This window comes from Hesperophylax consimilis, chromosome 17 (genome assembly GCF_061612785.1).
Source record: "Hesperophylax consimilis isolate HC1 chromosome 17, BYU_Hcon_1.0, whole genome shotgun sequence".
Taxonomy (NCBI): domain Eukaryota; kingdom Metazoa; phylum Arthropoda; class Insecta; order Trichoptera; family Limnephilidae; genus Hesperophylax; species Hesperophylax consimilis.
Genome location: NC_142852.1, coordinates 13027287 through 13044888, shown reverse-complemented (window position 1 = coordinate 13044888; position 17602 = coordinate 13027287). Strand labels below are relative to the sequence as shown.

General features: G+C 35.1%; 1 protein-coding gene across 1 annotated transcript in view; it reads right to left on the bottom strand.

The window, feature by feature from the left end:
• Positions 1 to 14812, bottom strand: part of LOC149416022 (chymotrypsin-2-like) — a 33979-nt gene extending 19167 nt beyond the window's left edge. The window contains exon 1 of the mRNA XM_089641849.1: positions 14746 to 14812. Coding sequence (XP_089497975.1) covers positions 14746 to 14812 — 67 coding nt within the window. The remainder of the gene's footprint in view (positions 1 to 14745) is intronic.
• Positions 14813 to 17602: the final 2790 nt, after the last annotated feature.

Genomic DNA, 17602 nt, shown 5'->3' with positions numbered 1-17602 from the left:
TACCGAAAACTGCAACCAAGACGGCGGAGAAAAGAAAGAGTACCCTGAACATTGCTCGACAAATGATAGGAAACTAATGATTTCGCAACTTACCACGTCAGCCTTTTATTCAATCTCCTTATCAATTCACATAAAAATTAAAAGTGTCACATGAGAACGTATCACTTCTATGCGTCTCTACCCTGGTTCTGTATTCAACAGCTCGACTGAGAAATGATTCTTTGTTTCCACCATCCTACAACGTGGGTCTCTTTAAGACCCAACATCACTATGATCTTTCCCTAAAGCGACCCTCTTTCTCCTTTTAATATATTTCTCATTTTTGATACGTTCATTTATTTTTAGGGGTTATTTTTTGGGGTTTTATGCCGTCTTGCGCTACCCCCTTATTATGATGTTTTACACATCTACCTGATGATGGACGCTGTTAACGTTGGCTAAAGAAGGAGGTAGCGCAACACGACATAATTAAAATAAACCACTTTTATACATTTGGCCGTGAAAATCTCAAATCATCGTATCTGTTTTTTATTTGTTTAAGCGCCCAGAGAACTTTTCCATATATTTATTACGAGTTTACCGGGTGTCTGAGGGTAAAGTGCGATAACTACGGAAGGTGATATGTAGGTATTATTCAAATGTATGTTTTTCCCTTACAAAAAGATTTTTCCCGAGAAGATATTTATTTTCTCTCACCAATTTTCAATGTTTTACCTAAAAACAACCTTAAAACGTTTGAATTCCGAAAAAAGTTACTATCATGTAGAATCTTTATACCTACTCGGTAAAATACTTCTTTTTCAGAAATTAAAATGACAAATAAATAAAATAATGTAAGTACAGGAGTTAAAAAGATACAGGATACATAAATAAAGAACATAAAAATTGTACATTTTTTGGATAACTTTTCTTTTAATATGTAATATATCATTTAAGAAGAAGATAATACCAATAAATCTAAAAGAAACACGAGTAGGTTCTAGAAATTCAATAAATGCAACGCGCCTCACATTGGAACCTACCAGTAAGACGGCAAATGTACGCCTCATCTACCTATCTATAATGACAGCTAAGCCGCAATCCTACCTACTCGCGATTTGTTCTCGAACGAGTGGTACATGGTGACATCGCGGTACATAGGTCAGTCTTACAAGTGAGTCAGTCCCATTCAAGCGTCCATGTACAAGTGACGACGGGCGGCGACTCTGTCCGCATCAATCCGCAGGTACCTACAAGCGTACCGGCCTCGCTCGCGGTTCGAGCCCATCATCAGCCCGCATATGGAAACAAACCTTCATTTGAAAGCAAGAGCACGTTTTCATCTCCCTACATATCTTGACTGAAACTGATCTCACATTTATCATCTACCGCGATGTCTTTGAAGATAATCTATAGCACAATGTAAGTAATAAATTAAGTCCTCCGTTGACTTCACAATAGCGGCCTCAATGTCATATATAACATATACTTATTTTTTTATTTAGGAAAAGGCATAATTTATTTATTCTCAAATTAGGGTAACAAATTCAAGAACCCCCGAATTAAGAGTATTAGCTGTTGTTGTTAAGAGTATTACATGTTAATATTGTTTTTTTTGTTAAATTTCGAGCAGCGAAATAAATATTACTTAACTTACATTACGAATTAACCTCACCGCTAACACCTAAGCTAAATCCTATATAATATAATATATGTTAACTGCTGTAGATTTTTAAAATATAATTTCATCAAATTTCAATATACCTAATGGCTTCTCGTGATTGCTAAGTTAATTAAAGCGAATATCAAAAGGGAAGAGAAAACCACATAATTCTGTTTCTTCCTTCAATCTTAAGCGCAATGGTAATTTGTATCCTTAGATTTCACACAAGTAGACTGTTTGGCTAATTGGATAATTATGTATACAATTTGTACTTTTCATGTAAATTAAAATAATGAATATTTGTTTTAATATAACAGCATTCTGGGTACGTAATCATAATAATTTTAACTCGCATCTGTTTATAAATTTACAAATCCATATAAGATTTAATAAAACGATAAATAATACATTTTCTGTATCTCAATATTCTTAAGCGGTCTTGCATAAATATCAATAAAATAGTAGTTACCTATCATAGATTTCAATTTCAGATTAGCAGAGATTACCCACGATCGGTGCGTGATTACAATAATAAAAGTTATACCGTAAACATAAAAATAGTAATGAACTTAAATCATTTCCATGCGATAACGTCATACAACTAACATACTTTGCACTCCGCAACTAAACTGTAATAAGTCGACAATTTTTTTATTTATATATATATATATATAAGTGGGTACAGGATGTTACATGAGTACATATGGTTACAAAATATATTTATGTTCGCAATCTCACCAATGAAGAAACTGGTTCTTGTGCTTGGTGAGAGAGTTACACTAATTATAAGGAAAACAGAATATCATTATGCTATAGGTAAGTATAATAGGAACATTATATAAAGAGCAGTGGCGTAGCTAGGTAACCAAGGGCCCTGGGGCAAATTAAAAAATGAGGCCCCACTTCTATGTAAACTGATTAGGTTTTATCAAATAAAAATATGAAATATACAAACACTTTAAAAATGCTCAGCTACTTAAGCTCTTTTTCGTGCACTGCAGACTGCAGAGCAGGTAATAAAAATATTAAACAGAAACAACATAAATTACAATTAATACTTGGTGTAGGTTTGGCTAATAAAACAAAATAGAGAAGATTCAAGGGTTTATTATATAAAGGTCGGGCCTACCAACTGACTAAATAACAATTATATTTACAATTTTTTCCTAGCTTTAGTTTTCGCAAAAGTATCAATGAATTCGTTTAAATCCAAGCTTGATGCGGTTTTGTTTTCAATTGCCATTAGCGATAAATTTCGGAGTCGAGTTTGGCCCATCTTATTTCTTAAATATTTTTTTTATTATTTTTAATTTGCTAAATGACCTTTCAGCTGCTGCAGAAGTAACAGGAATTGTAAAGAATAATAACATTGCTGTAAATACTTCCGTTAGGTCGCATTCTAGCACTCCATATTTGCTCATTATTTCCTTACATAATTGGTGAACAGTCCATGGTAAATATTAATAAATTGAAGTGAAAAACTAGGGCCTATTATATCTGAATATTTTCTTTGGAATTCGTCACACTTTTGTAATAAAGTTGCTTCATCAACATGTAATAAAAATTTTGGTGTTAAAAAATCGAATATATGACAGACTGCACTCATACCAATAAAACGTGTATCTAATTGAGATATTACTGTGTCTAGTACATTATTGAAAATCTCAATTTTAAATATTTTTTCTCGGTTTGGAAATCGGTGATCAGCAGCTAATTCATCAAAATGTTTTTTTAACTTTTCTTTGCCTTTTTTCTTGAAAATGGGTATCAATACCATATTTTCTTGCAGTTTCACTGGCTTTGCACTTGAATAATTCGAAATCATTTCTATAAATTTGCAACTTTGCTTTGGTCTCTGCTAAAACTTTACTCGCCTCACCCAAATTGATGTCGCATTTTTGTAAAGTTTTGGATGCATAATTGATGTCGTTCAATACACTGTGCATGAATTCGCAAAGCAACACGAACTCGAAATTTATCATTTTTCTTTTAATACTTAAAACAAAGTTAATAATTATAAACAAAATAAAACGATAAAAAAAACTTAGAAATAATTATTATTACCTTTGGGCATATCCAAAACTTGCCGCAAAATGTGATCATATCGGGCGACAAGCTCTAAAAAGGACAGAAAATTTCAGTGGTATCCTTCCTGACATAAGTCTTCTTGATGTCCTCTCAAAGCCAAAGAACTATTTGCTAGGGTAAGTATGATATCGCATAACCTTTGAAGAACCATTTTCCAAAATGATGTATTAGTATCGTTTTTTTCAAATTTCATACGCAGCACATGCTTCCGAATGGCCACTTGAACAACTGTGTTGTTTAATTCTTTCTGATAAATTCTTCCAATCTCGAATTCCTGTACACCAAAAATTATTCCTTTGTGAAGCAAATAACCAGCAGGGTTGACAATAGGCAGCTTCTAGTATTTTGGAATAACACAACCCAAAACGATTAACTGGCCCATATTTAGAACACGAAAAGTAGTGCGATTTTGAAAAACACCTATTATTCTGGTTGATGTCTGTTAGAAAATGTCGTGAAGGCTCTAAAGGCCCCATATCAAGAATTTGACGTTTTTCGTTTTCACTTAATATTTTGTTCGTGAAGTTTCCCAAGTCATAAGAAGATTTGTCGTACACATTTTCGAAAAATGTAGAGGTCTGTGGTTCCTCCAAACCCTCCGCTCTTATGTGTGTCATGCAAACATCATCCACGTTCACATGATCGGCGGCGGAGGTATCTCCAACTGCAATAATTGTCGAATCTTCTTCAGTAGGCTTCTCAAACAACACTGCAGTTACCACATTATTTGAGTCACTATCAATAGAAATATTTTGGGCAGATGTACTTGCAGAAGGCTGACTAAAAAAATTGGCAATTTTGGGCAATTTTTGTTTTCTATCTTCTCTTGGCGTTGTTTGCGTTTAAATGCACAACTGGGTTTCTTCTTTTTATCCATATTTTAGTACGCCACAAGTATCGTTGGGGAATGACGCACTATCCGTCAAATTGACAACACTGCCAACCTACAGAAAGAATTGAGGGGAATTCCCTAGGCATAACTTTTGAATTTCTCTCAACTGAGTTGTCATGATTAAAATGGGGTTGCAAGTTGCAACCTGTCATATTTATTTTGAAAATGGGAGAAATTTCCAAAAGTTCAGTTCGATTGAGATTTCTGGTAAGGATTCGAGGGCCCCCTGAGCTTGAGGGCCCCGGGGCACTGCCCCGCGTAGCCCCTAGGTAGCTACGCCGCTGATAAAGAGACAACATCTAAATACAGTGGAGTTGAGTACAGACTGATAATCAATATCAATAAAGGGAAAAACAGGCAATTATTCAGTTAATTATTTCTGAAAGTGATGCTTCAGTTTCAGTTTAAGTTTGTTAATATAATTTAATTTCTTTATTTCAATCTGAAGGTTGTTGAAATACTTTATTCCTAAATAGGTAAAGTTATTTTGCATTTGTTTGGTATTACATTTTTTAATTTTGATGTTTCTTGGAGATTACTTTAAGGATTAGCTTCTGGACCACTTTGATCGGGGTTAGAATCTTATCGTATGACCCCCCCTTCCGAAAATTCCGTATTGAATTAACGACTGGATTAGTGCGTAGTATACTCTTTTAAGGTTACTTCTTTTTTTTTTTTATTTCCTACTAGGGTGGTTACAAAAAATCAATGTTGGAATTTTTGTGCTGACCCCCCTAAAAGCCTCCAATTGGCTAAAAAATGAGATTGGTGAAGTTTCAGCTCAATTGGATAAGGTTAACTTATGCCTCATCAAGGTTGAAGTTTAACTTTCTATAATTTTTTTTTTTTAAAATCAAATTGAAAATGATGGATTTACGAGAGAAATGCAAAAAGGTATAAAAAACAAGAAGAAATAATGTTCAAAGTTTTATTATTTAAAATATACAAAAGAAAGCATTATGAAAGAAAGAAGTTATTATTATTTTCATAAACAATTAATTATCAGATTAAGGTGGTAATGGCTTAGATAACATGGCTTTTGAAGAGTCAGGAAATTTTTTTTGACATTCCGATACAAATTGTAACAGAAACTGTCGTTGTTCTTAGTCTTTTGTCAAACAGGAATTGAAGTCTTGGATTAATTTTACCCCTCTTTCAGCTGTGTCATTGACAACATTGAAACCGTTCACTATTTTTTTGCTTTTAAATAATGTGCATTTTCACACCATATATCAGGATCCGTATTTAAAAATTCTGTATCAATTTCAAATCTTTTGAAAAAATTTAGAGTTTGATGAGAAACAAAAAAATCGATATCTTTATCCAATAAATTATCCACTTGATGGACACTGAGTTTTGCTTTGACATCCCTATCACATGTTTGTTCTTCAATTGGAATTAATTGTAAAATTTTAACAGCCAAGCTTGTTTTGACACTTTTTTCAAAATTTTCATCGAAGAAAGAAAATGCGACTTGCTCAGAATTGAGGTACCACAAATGATTTATCATTTTAGACAGTGTCTTGTCTGCAAGTTCTTTATCGATTTCTCTATATTTTACAAGAAACTTTAAAAATTGTAGGTCTTGGTTGGGGGCCAAAGTGGGTTTGGGGGCGTTAAACCACGCTTTTACATAAAGGTTTACTAAAATTAAACCAATGTCAGTGATAGCTTTTTTTTCTAAATTTGTTAATGTAAATTGATCCCTGGAAAGATATATTTTGATATAATAAATGACCTTTGCCATCCATCTAGCGTGATGAATGGCACCAGGAACTTTGACAAAAGTATTTTTTGGGGGAGTACGTCGTAACACAACTAACGAAACTTGAATTAATTCTTTGTTATCATCCCTTGGCTGTTGGTTTTTTAATTGTTCTGTAAGAAAAAATTATATTTCATCTGAATTCCCTATTTTATGTCTAATATTTTTATCTACAATAGCAGTTTTATATTTTGTCTTGTCTAGCTTCGACCACCCAGTTTGAATGTTTTTAAAAATATTTGAGTGGGGTCCAGTAGTTATGCCCATTTGCAAATCAAAAACTGATTTTAGAATAATTTCTAAAATATGGTGACGACATGCTAAATAAAGAAGATTTTTTTCTAATAATTGCTCCAACAAAACGCAGGTTCCGTTGAAGCGACCAGTATTTACCGCAGTGGTATCAAAACACATTGCCTGGATTTTCTCAACTGCCCCCCACTCTTCAACTGCTGAAAATTGAGTAATTCCAGTGCCGTTTTCAAGCTGACGAACTCCTATCAACTGTTCTTCATCCCCACAACTATTCAAAACCGCTACCCTTTCTACATTTTCTTTACTCAAAATATCTGGAAGTAATTTTCCGTCCCAGTGCACAGCAGCTCCTTCTAAATCAGAATTTTTGAATCTATGTTTGATAAGCTCAGTCCTTTGTTTTCGGAATAGCTGTCTGCGAAGTCGTATTAAACTTCTACATACAATTAAATTCTGTGACTCAAAACCTAACGCCTCTGCAGTAGCTGATATTATTCGAACTGCGTCTCTATCTGAAATACTACATCTCTCTAACAATATAGCCAATCTTTCGGAAATAATCTCTACACTTCCTCGCCTACTTCTTTTTCTTTATTTCTGGCTCTCCTTCCTCTGTGTCGGGAAAATTCACCTCCATCTCTTCTTGTTCCTCTTCTTCTGATGTGCTGCTTGTTGAAGATTCCAGTTGTGCAATTAAATTTACATCTTTAAAAAAAAGGAAAAAACCCACTAAGCGGTAAAAAAGCAGCAAAGCACTCACGGAATAGGCATCAAGTCAAATAATCTCAAGAGAAAAAGGATGGGGAAAACGTGAAAAAAGAGAGAAAAACTCTACTAACCTACTTTTTTGTGATTTTTCCGATCTCGCCATTTCAGCTGCATGTCTTTTTCCTCTTCGTTGTTGTGATTTTATTAAATTCATGTCGACGCCTCCCATGCAGCCAGGACGTCCCTTTTTTCTCTAGAGTAACAAAAACTGCTTGTCTTCTTCAACAGTGTTTTTTAATGCATCCTGATGAGCAATATCAAAAAGGTCATCAAGGGCTGACTTGAAAGCTTCTACTTTTTTTTTTTTGAGCTGTGCTTTTAGAAACACAATCTTGAAAGTGTTTGGTTGGTATCTTAGCTTTCTCCCAAAAAAATTACAACTTCCTGTATTGTAAGTATTGAAGCTTCTCTGGTGTTTAATTTCACTTGCCGTATATTATAAAATAAGCTGCGTAAAACTTGACAGTTACATGGTAATTTATTGCCAGTGATTTGATGAGACATGTGGTCAATTAAATACACCATTTCTTTCTGCCTTGAACTCGAACCTGCACGAGCATGGCTTGTTAATGCTGTAGAAGACAAACTCGCACAAATCTCACAAACCTCGAAAAAACTCACTACAAGAACGTTGTTCAATAATGTTCAGAATATTTAGAATGTTCACTGGTTGAAAAGCAAACGTTAACTATAGCCCTTTGACCTCTCCCGCACACTTTCGAAAGAGTAGAAAAACCCCAGGTACCCCAGACAAGGAACACAAAAGGAAGGGTGTGGTTTATGACACTCCAGGTAGGGATTCTCTGAAGAAAGGGTCCTTGGCAATAGCTCTTCTGTAACAAATCCGACCTTTTAAGGGATATTACTATAAACCAGATAATAAACATTAACCTGCAATTCCTAAAAACATTTATAAAGTTGAAAAGAATGTTTGTTTTATGTTTTATTATATTATTTTATTAAATATGATGTTGTTTATTATATTGTTTAATAATGTATAATGTTCAAAGGAAACAAAGTTTGAACAAAAGTGATTAAATTAAGTATATTTTTTTAAGTATTGTTTTGGAACCCACTAAGGCCCAGCCTGTGCGTGGATAATATATATAAGTTATTATATTATTGTACCTAGACATAAACAAACTACGGGCATATAAAATAAAAACAAGATTACATTTTATCTATGCGGTTTGCATAAAAAAATACTAAATAATTAAATACATTACTGTACACATATATTTTGATTTTCGTGTTAGTAGCATGACATAATTATCTTTTTTACGCATACATTTACATTTAAGTTACACGTACATTTAAGTTTTAAAAAAATCTAATCTTTTACAATGCGATTCAGAAAAAAATCAAAGAAATCGAAAGGTTATAAATATTTTGACCATTATAAAATTATATACTGGTAAATCTCAGGTGAAACATATCATATCTATAACTAGAATTTATTCTGTAAAAAGTTTTCGTGAAGGTGAATGTTAACGCAAGGAACAAGAAAAGTGTCCAGTCAAAGAGTCTTTTCAATAAAATGCAAAATTGCATATGAAAACCATGTGAGTGCGCACGTGTTTTTTCAAATCTTTCTTATGAGAACATGAATAATTGGAGCCAGAAAACGAAAAAGATTTTTCTCAACTGTAAGTCAGCAAGTTTTTCTTCAAGTTACACTGTTGAAAACTTGCATAGTTGCACTCGGAACGAGAAAAGGGGGTTTTTCTCCGCTTGAGTCAGCATGTGTTCCGACAAATGTCCTATATGGGGGGTACGGTGGCCTTCCCAATAAACTGAATATGTGCACTTGGAAAATGAAAAAGATTTGTCGCCACTGTGAGTCAACATGTGGCTTTTAAGATGTGCGTTTTGAGAATATACATTGATGAACAAGGAACAAGAAAAAGTTTTCTCCGTAGTGAGTCAACATGCGCTTCAAATTGCCTTTATAATTACATTAATATGTGCACTTGGAACATAACAGAAGTTTTTCGCCACTGTGGGTTAGCATGCGAGTCTTTAGGTAAGCGTTTTGATAAAATGAAATGTTTCACACGGGACATGAAAAAAGTTTTTCTCCACTTCAAGTCAGCAAGTGTCTCTTCAGGTTACCTTGTTGATAACTTGTATAGTTGCACTCCAAACATGAAAGAAGTTTTCTCCACTGTGAGTCAGCATGTGCCTCTTTAGCTGACCCTTTCGAAAACACGCATAGTTGCACACGGAACATGAAAAAGGTTTTTCTCCACTGTGAACCGGCATGTGGTTTGTTAGGTCACTCTTTCGATAACATGCATAGTTGCACACGGAACATTAAAAAGGTTTTTCTCCACTGTGAATCCGCATGTGGCTGTTCAGTCGACCTCTCTGATAACACGCATAGTTGCAAGCGGAACATGAAAAAGGTTTTTCTCCACTGTGAGTCAGTATGTGGCTCTTTAGATTATCCTTTCGATAACATGCATAGTTGCACCTGGAACATGAAAAAGGTTTTTCTCCACTGTGAATCAGCATGTGGTTTGTTAGGTCGTCTTTTGATAACATGCATAGTTGCACACGGAACATGAAAAAGGTTTTTCTCCACCGTGAATCCGCATGTGTATTTTAAGGAGACTTTTTTGGTTACGTGCATAGTTGCACAAGGAACATGAAAAAGGTTTTTATCCCCTGTGAGTCAGCATGTGGCTCTTTAGATAATCTTTTCGATTACATTCATAGTTGCACCTGGAACATGAAAAAGGTTTTTCTCCACTGTGAGTTTGCATGTGTCTTTTCAGGTTACCCTGTTGATAACTTACATATTTGCACTCCGAACATGAAAAAGGTTTTTCTCCACAGTGAGTCAGCATGTGTTTCGTTAGGTGGCTCTTTTGATAACTTGCATAGTTGCACACTGAACATGAAAAAGGTTTTTCTCCACTGTGAGTCAGCATGTGCCTATTCAGCTGACCCTTCTGACAACACGCATAGCTGCACACGGAACATGAAAAAGGTTTTTCTCCACTGTGAGTCAGCATGTGGCTCTTCAGTTGACCCTTCTGATTACACGCATAGTTGCACACTGAACATGAAAAAGGTTTTTCTCCACTGTGAGTCAGCATGTGGCTCTTCAGTTGACCCTTCTGATAACACGCGTAGTTGCACACTGAACATGAAAAAGGTTGTTCTCCACTATAAGTCAGCATGTGGCTCTTCAGTTGACTCTTCTGATTACACGCATAGTTGCAAGCGGAACACGAGAAAGGTTTTTCGCCACTGTGAGTCAGCATGTGGCTCGTTAGGTGGCTCTTTTGATAACATCCATAGTTGCACACTGAACATGAAAAAGGTTTTTCACCACTGTGAGTCAGCAAGTGTCTGTTCAGGTGACCCCGGTGATAACTTGCAAAGTTGCACTTCAAACATGAAAGAGGTTTTTTCCCACTGTGAGTCAGCATGTGACTCTTTAGCTGACACTTCCGACAACACGCATAGCTGCACACGGAACATGAAAAAGGTTTTTCTCCACTGTGGGTCAGCATGTGGTTCGTAAGGTCTCCCTTATGATTACATGCATATTTGCACACGAAACATGAAAAAGTTTTTTTTCTACTGTGTGTCATCATGTGCCTCTTTAAATTTCGCTTTTGAGCATTTGAATAGTCGCACTTGGAACAAGAAAAAGGTTTTTCTTTTACATGGGTGCTTACGTTCATTGCAAAATTTGACTTGGAAGGAAAGGAGTAGTTGCGATGGAGAGGAGTGAATCCTTTTTCCACAAAATGCGTCTGAAGATATGTCGACAAATCTGAAAAATAACACGGATGAAAATGACTCGGTTAAACTTATTTCCTACACTAAGAGTAAATTTATTTATTTATTTATTTATTGGTAAAGGTAAGAGACAAACAGCTTATACATAAAATACAAATATAAATATATACATGTTAAAAACAGTCAAGCCAAAAAAGTCTCCTATATTAATATTGATTGGAGATGGAGTTTTATTGCATAAAAAAAAATATATATATATTTATATATATTTTAGGTGAGGAGGGGAGGAATAGGAATTTAGGATGAGGATAGGAGATGCTCTGGATACATTCCATACTATAGTATTAATTTTCGATCGTACGAGTTACTTCTATTCGATATTTGTGAAGTGTATTGCTAAAAATATCTATGTTTTGAAATTTAGTATTATATTGGGCACATATACGTGGAATTGGTGAATTTTTTCTAAAGTTAGTTCTACATGTAGGTAAATGAAACAGATAGGATTGCCGTGTTGATCTTGTTGGAATATGAATATTTATTAAATTCATTAGCTCTGGTGAGTCGAGGCCATTGTTAAGAATTTTAAATAATAAAATTTGGTCAAAAACCAAACGTCGTGTATGAAGTGAGTTGAATTTGTGGTAATTAATAGAATCGGCGTAATTTGAGAAATGTAAGTTTTGTTTATAATTAATGTGTTTAAAAATTTTTTTTTGAATTCTTTCGATTCTTTCAATGTGGGCTTGGTAAAAAGGAGTCCAGATCGGTGTGCAGTGTTCTAGGTGGGGACGGATGAACGCTGTGTAAAGGGAATATAGAGTCTTAAGGTTGCGGAAAGGTTTCGTTAAACGTATTATAAATCCTAGCATTTTGTTGGCTTTGTTGATGATTGCATCAGTGTGTTGAATGAAGTTTAATTTCACATCCAGTATTACCCCAAGGTCTCTGATAGAATCTAATTCTTTGATTTGTGTCCCGTTTAATGTATAATCAAAGGAAATTTTATTTTTGTTACGTGTAAATGATAATTTATTGCACTTTGAGGTATTTACTACAAGTTTATTTGATTCACAGTAGTTAAAAAGACGATTGAGATCCTCTTGAAGTTTAATGCAATCTTCGATTGATTTGATAACTAAGTAGATTTTTTTATCGTCTGCATATGCTAGGTAATTGGCATGTAAAAAACATTTGTGAATATCATAAATATACACATTAAATAATAATGGCCCTAAATGAGAACCTTGAGGTACACCGGAGGGCACGGAAAAGAAACTGGACTTAGTTCCCGCAACTGATACACATTGAAGTCTGCACCGAAGGTATGAAGTGAGCCACCGAAGTAAATCACCATGGATGCCTATTTGACTTAATTTTTTAATTAAAATGAAATGGTTTACTTTATCGAAGGCCTTAGAGTAATCAGTGTAGATTACATCTACTTGGTTTCTATTGTCCATATTGCTCGTTAAATATTCCGTGAAATTTACCAAATTTGTTAGTACCGATCTTTTTTGTAGAAATCCGTGTTGTTGGTTTTGTATGTTGCGAACAATTGTTGTATAAATTTGATCGTAGACAATTTAATAAGCGAAGTAAGTTCGTAGAAACTTTAAAAATATAGGAGTGGCCGAATTGTTCAAGTTTACAAAGAAAATTGGTTTTACCTGCTTCCTTGGTAATTCTCCCAAAGCGTTCTAAGCATTCCTCTTTAACATCCGGCAGGTCTATGTCAATTTTCATATAAGTAATCCCCGCTTCAACTTGTCGGGGTCCGAGATCCGCGTTTATGGTTGTCTCCACATTTATGCTTCCTGGAATAAAAAAGGACAATGAATAGAATGTATCTTTGCATGGCCACCCCCGAACCAAACGGCGCCTGGCGCGAGTTTAATTGTGGCTGCCCTAACAGTCTAAATTAGTACACGCCAAGGCAGGATATCACTCTAATCGATGAAATGATGATTTGTGTTTTTTTTTTTAACGCGGTATTTATGAAAATTAATACAAAGGGCCATGTGTTAGGTTAAATATTCGACACCCGGAGCAAACTGCTCCAATCGTACCCACATGGGGTAGCCCTGTATCTTCGTACCATTGATATAAAAGGAAACATTTTTTAATTGAAAAAAAAAAAAAATACGAATAAAGATACCATTGATCAATAATGGAGAAACGGGAGTTTGGATGGAAGTTTTAAAGCTCAATATCAGATTCAAATGACCTCAGACGTCTGCTTGAGGGAACTTCTTCAAGAAATAAAAACCCTGCTCTAGAGCACCGTAAGTAGAGAGTTTTAAATCAATGGGATATTGTTTTCTCAATCAATATTTATGAATTTGTAGCGACCAATACTGCTAGAGTATTCCAGAAAGCCGACCGGTTTAAAACGCAAGGACTGAGAATGTACGAGACAGTTTATGCAACAAATTTCATCGCGTAATGTAAATAGGTACCAGCTACCTGTCGAAGAGCTACCTATTCACGACGTCCAAGCGAGCTACCTACGACAATACTTTACTATGTACATTACGCGCATCCGTTAGAACAATGATACTCAACCTTTTTCTTCTGCGGGCCACATTCATATGTTTGTAAAGCTACGCGGGCTGCAACACTATACTGGTCAGTGTTGCCAACGGTGTGAGCTTGATTCCCCCTTTTATTATTCGAAATCCATGGGGGGGGGGGGGTTGTTACAGAACTTCACTGAAAAAAAATTCCGCACAGCCAAAAACATCATACGTAATTCCCCACAACAATTTTTAGAAATCCATGGGGGGGAGGGTAGCTACGGAATTCCATTTTCGAAAATTTCCGGCCGCAAAAAATATTATATCAAATAGATATATAAAGATAAGTTCAAGAGGTTTTTGTTATGTTTAGTAGCCTTCGTTGTTAGTAACACTGGTAACCATTTAACTTTGGAACTGTCAAAAATTTATGTGTTGCCACGAGCAAAATTATTTGCGCGCATATTTGTCTGTCAAATCTTTGTTTTTTAGAGATAGATCTAGCGTGTGCAGTTATAGTGTGCAGTAGCAACACTCTTATACCATATTATATTATATAGATAGTATATTATACTTATACTATCCTCTTCGGGTTCAATGTCTGTACGTCAAAGTCACAATTAATCTCAAATTAACGTGATATAGAATGCCAGATTTTGCAAATCATGTTCCTGATATTAAATGTATTGAGGGCCGCACAAAATAGCTCGGCGGGCCGCATGCGGCCCGCGGGCCGCAGGTTGAGTATGACTGCGTTAGAAGGTTCTAGCCAATTGCCTAGGCATAATTCCAGCGGCATCGAAACTACCAGAAGAATCTCGCTGAGGCGAGTGACCCGTAGTTTACCAGCGGACTCGCGTACTTACCACCGCCGCCGGCTGCGCTATGTAGGTAGGCCCAACGCAGCGAGTAGTTAGTCATTTTTACCCAGTTTCCGAATTTAAGGTTCTATATTTTACACGTATGCAATGCAACTAACTGGCTGTTTGATTACTCTCCGCATATTGCAAGCATTCCTTATTTACAGCTGGGAGGCCGAAATCTAAATCCGAAAATGCAATTTCACCTCCATCTTCTTCCTGGAGTCCTGGTTCCGTCTTGATGGATATAGTCTCTGGCTTCAATAGATCCATGGTCTGCTTTGGTAGAGTTTGGTATTTTGTTTAACCCCATACAAATATATCTGAAACAGAACCAAGTTATAACGGAATTCTAATATAAATCAGTTTATAAAATTTGGCTTCTCAAGTCTTAGCAAAAATGCACACTAGAAAACCTTGAAGTTTTGACAAAGGTTGAGAGAGACGTCGTTTATCTTGGGTAAATTCTTTATTTATTAACTGTTATGAAAAATGCATTTGTAATTTGTTCTAATAAAAGGTAGATGTCAAATTGACAGTTTAAATATTCTGCTGTCACAAAACGCCCAATTCCCTAACTAAACTGGAAGAAGGGCCGATACCAAAATGAATAGCGATGAATTTAAGTATTATTACTTACCAATAACCATCACATGCATGGGATAATAAGTTTGACAGGGCGGGATAAACAAAGTTTAGAAACAGGAAGAAAGACTGTCGGAGAAGAAAGCACATGTCAAAAAATATATAGGTTATGCATAAACAAGAATGATGTCATAGACAATTGAAATAATTTCCATGAACCTTGCCTTTTAAGAACATTAAAATTTCTATCGACTTGCGTATTGTAAATATTATACCTCTAGCAGATCTTCAATCTATTAACCATTGTGACCTTCTAAGACCCAAACAGTCCCAAATGCCGTGCGCGCATTATACTCTCCTAAGACCATATTTGTCCCAGAACGACCGCACATTATTAAAATGCATATATCTCTTTTCCTCTCATCTAAAAATGAATTATTTCTTTTATGTCAGAAAGAGAACAAAATAGTGCTTGTCATTGTCTTTGAAATATTGAAGCTATTTTACATAGATATTTTACTATCTTGAATCAAAGTGACCGTTTTGTTTCCCGCCGTTTATTCACAAGTACAATCGTGAAGTGTGTGCGCCTGAATTTACAAAAAACCGTTTTTAACAAAAAAATACGACGAAATGTCTACGTAAGTAAACTTGTATTTGTTAATCAATATATTATATACGTATTTATGTTATATTTGATAGGTTTTGATGATTTAAATGCAATAATTATCTATAGAAAATTTAAAAAATGCTAAATCGCCGCAAACGCATTTTTAAATCCATTTTTAGTAATTGAGTTCCGTGTATTTTATGAATATTTTTATGTAAAAAGTGGAAGCATATATTTACATTTAATATTCACGAAACACAGTAATGACTTTTTATATATTTACAAAGTATTGTTCTAAAATGTCAACTCGAATGTCGAAATATGTTTTATGTACCAAATTTCTGAATTGCATAATTTAGTGAGGGGTCCAACCAAAATTGAATCGATAATTTATTCGAAGATTGGTGGGTATTAATTATTTATTTTGTAACTGTAATTTTAATTATATTTTATAAAGTAGGTATATTATCGTTATTGTGCATTATCTTTATCTAAAATTTCTTTAAATTTAAAATTTAATAATAATCTTTTTTTTTTAATATCAAACTAAAGTTTATAAGACAAGGTTTTTATGCATAGCACAAAAGATAACAAATTATTATATGCTATATTTAAACGTGTTCGATTCTTGTCAGTTTGAATGGATATTTCAGGCTAATAATGATTGCTTATAATCATTTTTTTATGTACTATCGTAATAATATTAAATATTGATAATGAATTGGAGAAAAAAAATAACATACAGAAATAATAAATAGGTATCTAACTGTAAAGATTTTTGGTTACCAAAATTCAGCGATAGAATAATACATAAAACTCATTATTGTGACAATTACATTAGGAAATTATGGAATTGCGCAACGGAGGAAGAGCCACCAACCGAGTTGCTGGAATTTCTCGAAACAGAAATGATAAGTACCAGCAGCGAAGAAGATGACGAAGAGGCAAGTGGGAAAGAAATCCTCAACCCGGTTGATGATTTCGAAGAGGTATTCATTATTTATTTTATTTCACACTGCACTTGAAATAATGCGGTGAATAATTATATAATAATATATTTGCTTTATTTACAGGCGTCATCATTTTACGCAAGGAATATGGATGTGGGGATGATGGAAGTAGTTTTCCAGACCACGGACGATGGTATGAGTGCCAGTAAAAATATTGCAGTAATAAATACGTAACATAAAGCATAGTTTTTCTTATGAAGATATCGAGAAATGTACTTGCATTCTAATAGTTTGATATATTTTCAGAATTGATGACAGATGTCAGTGGCGGCGGTACTAGCCAGGCGGGAGGCAGCCATGCAGAACGTAAATTCATTTATATTTATTTCTTAAGATATGTATATATCGATTTATGTACTTGCATTCTAATAATTTGTTATATTTTCAGAATTGATGACAGACGTCGGTGGCGGTATTGCTGGCCAAGTGGATGGCAGCTACGCAGAAGGTACATTTTATATACTTTTTTATCTATTTATTATTATTTTACATAAACTTCTACAAAATATGACAAAAAGTAATAATTTCTATAACTTCTACCATTATTTTTAGATTTCGAGTTCCTTGTTCCACTGGAGGCGTCACGGGGGGGTAGACGCGGCCGCGGAAACAGACGCACCCGCGGAAACGGTGTTGGGACCGAAGGCAGCAACATCGTCCGGGCTGCTGTCCAGCAACGCCGCCGGAGGGCACGTCCTGTTGGAGTGGGAGATACCTGGGTATCCGGGAATTTACAAACTGAGGTTTATGCGACGGATGACCAGGTACCTCCCGAGCTCTCGGCTTTATCTCGGGCACAAATGACCCGTATGGCTCGCGGTGGGCGCATTCGCCAAGCGCGAGGTGCACCGTTGCCAG